This window comes from Sorex araneus, chromosome 4, assembly GCF_027595985.1.
Source record: "Sorex araneus isolate mSorAra2 chromosome 4, mSorAra2.pri, whole genome shotgun sequence".
Classification (NCBI taxonomy): domain Eukaryota; kingdom Metazoa; phylum Chordata; class Mammalia; order Eulipotyphla; family Soricidae; genus Sorex; species Sorex araneus.
Genome location: NC_073305.1, coordinates 138,151,173 through 138,159,729, shown reverse-complemented (window position 1 = coordinate 138,159,729; position 8,557 = coordinate 138,151,173). Strand labels below are relative to the sequence as shown.

General features: G+C 41.6%; 1 protein-coding gene across 2 annotated transcripts in view; it reads left to right on the top strand.

Moving 5' to 3' along the window:
- Positions 1 to 7,238: 7,238 nt before the first annotated feature.
- The window catches only part of LAMA4 (laminin subunit alpha 4), a 160,874-nt gene continuing 159,555 nt past the window's right edge, over positions 7,239 to 8,557 (top strand). Inside the window, exons 1-2 of one of the 2 annotated variants that reach the window (XM_055135507.1) lie at positions 7,239 to 7,406; positions 7,552 to 7,862. In XM_055135507.1, coding sequence (XP_054991482.1) covers positions 7,680 to 7,862 — 183 coding nt within the window. In that variant the 5' untranslated portion in view covers positions 7,239 to 7,406; positions 7,552 to 7,679. Of the gene's footprint in view, positions 7,407 to 7,505; positions 7,863 to 8,557 lie in introns of those variants that run through there. The other variant, XM_055135509.1, reaches the window with a different exon arrangement.

Below are 8,557 nucleotides of genomic sequence, written 5' to 3'. Positions count from 1 at the left end.
TCAAATCTATAATGTCTTCATTTTTAATGGAACTTCAAGGACCCCTTTATTTCATTAAGAACTAAGAACAATGGTTTTGTGTTCATATTGTGTACCTACTGATTTAAATGATATATATTGCTACACTGTGTTACTTACATGTTTATAAATATTCCTGCCAAACTATTATAATGTCCCATAATTTTATTCATATGGTTATCAACAGTGCCTTGCGTATAATAGGATCCTGGGTAACAAATAATTTGTTAACATTTATTATAAATATGTACTGTAGCACTGTAGTCCTGTTGTTCATCGATTTGCTCGAGTGGGCACCAGTAACATCTCCATTGTGAGACTTGTTGTTACTGTTTTTGGCAAATTGAATACGGCATCGGTAGCTTGCCAGGCTCTGCTGTGTGGGCAGGATACTCTCGGTAGCTTGCTGAGCTCTCTGAGAGGGATGGAGGAATCTAACCTGGTTGGCTGTGTGCAAGGAAAATGCCCTACTCACTATGCTATCACTTTTAAAAACTAGTCGGGGTGTGTGTGTGTGTGTGTGTGTGTGTGTGTGTGTGTGTGTGTGTGTGTGTGTGTGGAGTAGTTGGAGGTGTGTAAGACAAATGGTTTACCACTGATCTATATCCATGGCCAAAAACAAGTCTGTTTTTTAAAATATGGAATTCAGTATAAGAATCTGGTCATGCCTTCTTCACTGCTGGTGGGAATGCCGACTGGTTCAGCCCTTCTGGAAAACAATTTGGATGACTCTCAAAAAATTAGATATTGAATTTCCATTTGACCCAGCAATACCACTGCTGGGAATATATCCCAGAGAGGCAAAAAAGTACAATCGAAACAACATCTGCACATGTATGTTCATCGCAGCACTGTTCACAATAGCCAGAATCTGGAAAAAACCCGAATGCCCCAGAACGGATGACTGGTTGAGGAAACTTTGGTACATCTATACAATGGAATACTATGCAGCTGTTAGAAAAAAGGAGGTCAAGAATTTTGTAGTTAAGTGGATGGGCATGAAAAGTTTCATGCTGAGCGAAATGAGTCAGAAAGAGAGAGACAGACATAGAAAGATTGCACTCATCTATGGTATATAGTATAACAGAGTGGGAGACTAACACCCAAGAACTGTAGAAATAAGTACCAGGAGGTTGACCCCATGGCTTCGAGGCTGGCCCCACGTTCCGGGGAAAGGTCAACTCAGAGAAGCGATCACCAACTACATTGTAGTCGAAGGCCATGTGGGGGAAGGGAGTTGCGGGCTGAATGAGGGCTAGAGACTGAGCACAGCGGCCACTCAACACCTTTATTGCAAACCACAACAGCTAATTAGAGAGAGAGAACAGAAGGGAATGCCCTGCCACAGTGGCAGGGTGGGGTGGGGGGGAGATGGGATTGGGGAGGGTGGGAGGGACGCTGGGTTTACGGGTGGTGGAGAATGGGCACTGGTGAAGGGATGGGTTCCCGAACTTTGTATGAGGGAAGTATAAGCACAAAAGTGTATAAATCTGTAACTGTACCCTCACGGTGATTCTCTAATTAAAAATAAATAAATTAAAAAAAAAAAGAATCTGGTCATGAAGCATCTCCTCCCCACCCTCCTCCAAATTTTATTTTATTAAAGCACCATGAGTTGCGAAGTTACTCCTAGTTGGGTTTAGATGTACAATGTTTCATCACAGATAAAGCCACCAGTGTCAACTTCCCCCCACCAATTACCACAATTCCTTTCTTTCAAAATATTTTTTTCTATTTTTTAATTGAATCAGAGTGATATGCAAATTTACAAACTTGTTCATAAGATTGGATTTCAGTCATGTAATGTTCCAACATCCATCCTTTTAACAATGTACTTTTCCCACCACCAATGCTCCCAGTTTCCCACCTGTCCCCAATCCCACCGCCTGCCACTATGGCAGACATCTTTCTTCTATTTCTCTCTCTCTTCATGAAGCATCTCAAAAACAAATGTATCCAAAAGCAAATTCATAATTGTCATTCTCCGATTTCTATGCCCCTTATTCTATGCCATCTAATGGTCATTAATCTATTATTCTAGTCTGCTTACATAAGAAATGTGGTCATTAACTTGAGCTCTTTCTTATTCATTCTCACTTCCAAGATTCAACTAATCTTATTAATTCTACACTCAAAATAAACACATATTTTTATGATTTCTCACACCTATTACTAATATTCTGAAACAAATTACCATTGTTTCCTACCTCTGTAACTGCAATAACTTCTTTCTCGTGTCTTTTTCCATAGTTTATTCTCCACATCACAGATAAAATGAGTCATATAATGTCACTCCTCCGCACAAAATCCCCTGAATTAAAACATTAAAAGCATTTAATATTCAGGAGCTACAGGTCACCTAAAAGAATTTTTCTTTTTGGATTCAGAGAGATAGTATTGGTTTATGCCTTGCAGTCAACCAACAATAATTGAATCCCCAGCACCACATAATCCCCTGAGCACTGCCATATTTTCTAGAGGATAAGGTAAGGAATGCAGGCCTAGATAATAGAGTTTTTGCAAAGCAAACCAGAATATTTTTCAACCCTCTATCTTGCTTATATTATATACCCTGCCATCATTTTACACAATATTTCTCTTAATGCTCTTAATTCTAAGGAATCTTATCTTACCTTGTTATATTGAAGGTGAGATGGATGAAAGGACACAAAAAGCCAAAAAGTCAATTCTTAGACTGCCTCTCTTAAATGGTCCTGAATTCTTTTTAATCATAAAATTTCATTACCAAATTTGAATAGCTCCAATTTCAAATTGATCTCAGTGAACTAAAAGATGTTGACACTCCAATTTCTGTTGATTACATTACCACTGAGCATCAATCACTTCCCTTTAGCTAGATGAATTGTCCTAATGCATCAAAGGGTATATATAAAATATAAAAAAAGGATTCAGTACACTAATATAAATGCAATAGAAGTCTGTTGATGTCAGAGCCTTTTCAGAGTTGTAACTAATTGTCCCAGTGTGGTGTGATGACTGATGGCCATTAATTCTTTCTCAAACTGTCACTCCTCCACTGAAAGCCTGAGCTTCCACCAAAATTACTTACATAGTAGATGCCTGAGTAGGAAGGAGTAGAGCAAAACTGACACCATCTCCCACTTCCCTGCCTTGACACCCAGTTATTAGTCAGGGCCCTCAACATAAAAGGGAAGAGCTCATGCTAACTTCTCTGATAAGACATCATAAAATTGTTGTCAGTGGCGCACAGTCCCCACAACAATCCTCTGTCTGGTAATGTCCAGATTGACACCTAAAAATCCAAAATAGCATCTGATGTGATGTTCTATTTAGGGAACAGCACATGGCATGCATTAACAACACCCTCGGCAGATCCATGGACACTGAGGATAGGCCCAGCAGTCAAGTGCTGAAGGGAGTGGGCAGCCCTGATATTTATCTTCTGATAACTGCCATGAGGGACTCAGAAGGGAATTCCAGAACCTTCTTTTGATAAAACCTCCACACCAACTGATCTGCTGCCAGAACTAAAAATATCTTGGTCTAGTTGGGAAGGCAATGGTCCAGGAGTAGAAAGAGGCGAGGACCCTAATTCTGCGTGAACTGTCCAAGCATCTGTGCCAGTTCATTACTACACTTCTCTGAATATCGTTGCTACTCTCTTCAGCGTGGGGAGACTGAGAAAGCAGTACTCCATTGATCACCCGGTAAATGGGATTTTGAAAGAGGTGATGCCCCTGAAAGTACTTGGTGAGTATCTGACCCTATATTAGGACAGGGAGAGGGTGAGGGAAGGGGCCAAGACACCATCTAGAGACACACCCCAGGTGTAAATTTTGCAGAAACAAAATTTTTCTTCGAAGACCTTGGGTGGTCTGCCGGTGGTCCTTTGGTTTGGTGAGGATTCCTTGTATTTTACTCCATTGTTGTCAAATAGCCACACACTCCTTATTCAGCTGTCTTTTACTCTACAATCAAATTATCTCTCATTCATGGTCAATGCTCAAGTAGCACTCAGAAATGTGAACCTCTAGTCTCAGAAAATGAGAGGTTGCCTAAGCCACAAGATAAATAAATGTGACTATTTTTCCTCTTTAAAAATAACCTTTGTTCTTATTCTAGGATTTGAAAATACCAGATAGTTAAATAGTATATATAGAGGACTATGTGCCAAGCTGTGTTTTATTTTGACTTTTTCATTTGCCATTCACAATACCTCAATGAAAGAGGCATTGTTACCCTCCCCTTTATATACGGGTAATGGACGTTTAGAGAGACATTTATTTCAAGCTCCCAGAACTACTATAAACAGACATAGGACTTTAAACTCTATATTATTTCATATAAAACTAAGGACTTTAAACCCTATTTTATTTCATATAAAACCCTATTTTTATATAAGATCTAAGACTTTAATTCCTACTTTATTTCATGCTGATTTGTATCAAAATTATATTAATATTTTCCAGTACAAAAGGAAAAATTTAAAGAATACATTTAATTAAAAATTTGTGCATCTTAAATGTAATCCTGTATTCATGCACAATTCAACTGTAGAAACTAGAGGAGGAAAGATCTTGGATCAAATAAAGAGTGTCATTGGAAGAGAGTTAACAAAGAATAGTATAAAATCTCTCAAATGAAAAAAAATGTGGCCAATTTCTTTGCACTGAGAGATCTTTATCTGAAGCTGAAACATAATACATTATTATCATCATCATTATTATTATTATTATTATTATTATTATTATTATTATTATTATGGCTGGAGCGATAGTACAGAGAGTAGGGCATTTGCCTTGCACACGGCTGACCTGGGTTTGATTCCTCCATCCCTCTCAGAGAGCCCAGCAAGCTACTGAGAGTATCCCACCCACACAGCCAGGCAAGCTACCTGTGGCATATTCAATATGCCAAAAACAGTAACGAGAAGTCCCACAACGGAGTTACTGGTGCCCGCTCGAGCAAATTGATGAACAATGGGATGACAGTGATAGTGACAGTGACAGTGATTATTATTATCATTATTATTTCAAGGTCTTTCAAAGAAAGAGCAGAACAAAATATTTGGGCATCACTTTTTCCTCTTTAGAGTTTGTCTCCCTTTTTTGTTTGTTTACTGATTTGGGGGCCACTTACAGCAGTGCTGGAGGGTTACTCTCAGCTTGTTTTTTGGGGTAGGGAGGGAAAAGTAACTCCTGGGAAGTACAGAGGGACCATGTAGTAAGTGCCAGACATCCAACCCTGGGTTTCCTGTACTCAAAGCATGTGCTTCAGATCCCACTGAGCTGAATTTATCTCCTAAAATAAATGTCTCAAACAAACAACCAAATATATATATTTTAAATTCTGATGCTTAATTTAATAAGGTAACCCATTTATATTGAGTATAATTCTAATTTAGCTAGATGTAATATATAAGAACTTGTTGCTTCTTTCAACTTCAGCCTTTTTAATCATGCCCTTTGATTTTTTTATTATTAATTTTTGTTTTGGAATACACAAGTTCTGTAGTACAATGGTCCCAGTAGTGATCACAGGACCACACAGTGGCTCACATGGAAGCAGGTCTCCAGCAGGCAAAACACACACTCCAGCCCTTTGAACCTCTTCCTTGCCCAGACACTTTTCTATTTTAAAACTAATAGTCTTAGTAGCAGATTTAGCTATGTTCTGGTTTCCACATTTATTATTACACCTATAATACCTATCTCGTAATTAGTAATGGCAAAATTAAGTGAGACCATTTATTCCTTTTTTTCAGGCAGAAAGATTAATTTTGCCTTGAAAAGATATGATGTCCAACAATGTTAAATCTTTTGAAATTTTCTTTTCCTTTCTTTTTTTATTGAGTCACCATGAGATACACAGTTACAAAGCTGTTCATGATTGGGTTTTAGTCAGGTTTTTAACACATAGTAGGTACTAAAAAGCAAGACTGGGGACAGTGCCATCTTTCCAAAATCACAAATTTCTCTGAATTTGTGATCTTTATTTTGTGAATTTCATGTGGTTCAGGTGTGAAAGGTGGTTTTGAAATCAGTGAGACCCAGATTCAAAACTCAGTTCCAGTTTCTAGCAGCTATGTGACCCTGGGCAAATGCCTTTTGTTTCTTGGAAACTCTCTTTATTCTACAGGGAAAAAAAAATAATAGGCCTACTTTTCAGGAATGCTTGTGAAGCTTGATGTAACTCAAGGAAAGCATGTGGCATATATATAGCATTGGATTAATTAATGGTTGTTTTGTTTATCCTCAGATAAAATGGCCTTTGTCTGAAAAAACGCTGAAAAAATGATTCCATTTTATGAAAATGCATGATAGTGATTTCAAACATTTAGGCATTTCCTTTGGTGTCACTTTCTGGTTGTCTCACCTAATCCGTTTTAAGCCATGTTTGGTTCTTGTAGAAACATCTGAAGTTCTATTATAAAGGCAAGGTGAGCAAAGAGATCTGACAACTGTAGTGGCCACTGATCTACATGAGTGCAGGCCAGCATAATTGAGCCCAATTTCACCCAGAGTGTTGGAAAGGTTACAGGATTTAGACAGATGTAGAAGACATGAGATTACAGGCCAGAAAGAAGAAGTCGGCGCTGTGGGCAGTATATTTGACAGACTTATACACTGCACGCCTTGTTCCTGGTCCCTTACAAAGCACCTCTTTAGGACGAAAACAAGATGTTCTTTGTAAATAAAAGTTCATGCATTTGAGTAATGAAGTCATTTTCCAGCACTGTAGTGAATGATATTCTCCTCCCCGGCCCTCTGGGTAAAAAGACTTGGAAAGAATCAGGGTGGCCAGCCAGCCTCAAGAGATCTAAGCACAAAGAGTGCAGCGGACCTCTGCAAGAGGGAAACCTGATTCAAGAAAGCAAAGAAGCAAGCCAGGGAGGTCCTCTCTCTGTCCTGCTGAGATTCCCAACTCAGGCTCCTGCCTCTCCATCCCTTTTCACCCATCTCCCAGCAAACCAGAGCAGGCCACAGGAAAGATTCTTAAAAATATAGATAAAACATCCGGCACCTTGACTTTGAGTAAATAAGAGAAGTGAAGGAGCAATCACAAAAGCTGAATATTCATCTGGGGTCCTTGGAGGAGCTCCAAACTCAGAGGGCCGGCGGCGGGGTGGGGGGTGGGGTGTCAGCCAGTCAGAAAAGGATCCTGGTGTCCAGTCGGAAAGGCCAATTTGGAGTGGGAGGGCCTGGAAGTGGAAGGTGAAAGGGAGTGGTGAGAATGGTTATGGGGAGGAAGCCAGGACCTCGGAGACCAGCGGGCCGGGTGGCCGGGACTCTGCCTTTTGATGCTCAACTTTAAGCTGCATCCATTTGAATGTTTTGGCAGAGCCCCCGGGGAGACAGAAGGAGAAAGTGAGAGACAAAAAAAAAAACCAAAAACAAAAAACGAAGGTGAGAGAGAGGAAGAGAGGGAGGAGGGGGTTGAGAGAGAGAGAGAGAGAGAGAGAGAGAGAGAGAGAGAGAGAGAGAGAGAGAGAGAGAGAGAGAGAGAGAGAGTCGCAGACTCGCTTACTCTCTCCCTCTCTCTATTACTAAGTTCCTCCTTGGGTTCGCACATCTGGATTCTGCAGACCAGACGCCCGGAGGTGAAACAAGCCAGGCTGCACCGCGGGAGGAACCCACAGGACCGTTCCGGAGCGCCCCCGAGACTGGTTTGATGCCGCGATGGCTTTGAGCTCAGCCTGGCGCTCGCTCCTGGCCCTCTGGCTCCTCTGGGGCGCCGCCGGCTCCAGCGCGGCGTTCGGGGACGAACACGCTCTTTCTTTTGACATTGAAGGCAGCTCCACCGTCGGCAGACAAGACCTGCTGGAGACCAGCGATCCCAGTAACGTGCCGGCTGCCTCAGAGGTACAGTGTCCCTGTCATTGTCACCTTGCTGGCGCGCGTGTGGCTGTCACCCTGTGTCCTCTTTCCCTCCCTCCGCTCCCTCTCCCCCTCGCCCGGGCAGCTCGGAAAGCTGAAATCAAACAGTTTGACTTCGTGAGCTGAGTTGGTAGTTTGGGAGACGGGCTCCACCTGGGAGAAGTCCCTGCTTCCTGCTCCTCCGACGGGGGTCCAGCGGACCTGGGCTGCGGTGACACGCGGGTGGTCGGTGGCTTTCTGGCAATTCGGGAGGCTCACGATTTTGTCCAGCTACAGCACTGATCTGTATGACCTGTCACTAGCTTCCTGTTTCTCTGTGATGTTAGACAGTGAGACTGACCAGTCCCTTTTGGCACTAAGAAACCAGAAGGTTTTCTGCAACCGGGCAGGGTGATGGCACTGAGAGAAGCTAAAGATCCCGAAAGGAAAAGACTGTGGGGAAACCAACGGGGCAATTCCTTAAATAGACACCAGGCTTCCCAGCCCAGAAACACACAGTTAAAGACAAAAAAAAAAAACCTAGCTCTATCCACAAAGTCAAAATGACAGAATATGCTATTGATGTTTATTCTGAGAGCTGCTTTTGGAACTGGCAAAAGACAACTAAACTAAGTCAGGCTCTGAAAACTACGGTGGTTACCAGAGGGACTTGGGGGAAAAGGCAAGGAATGGGTAAAAGG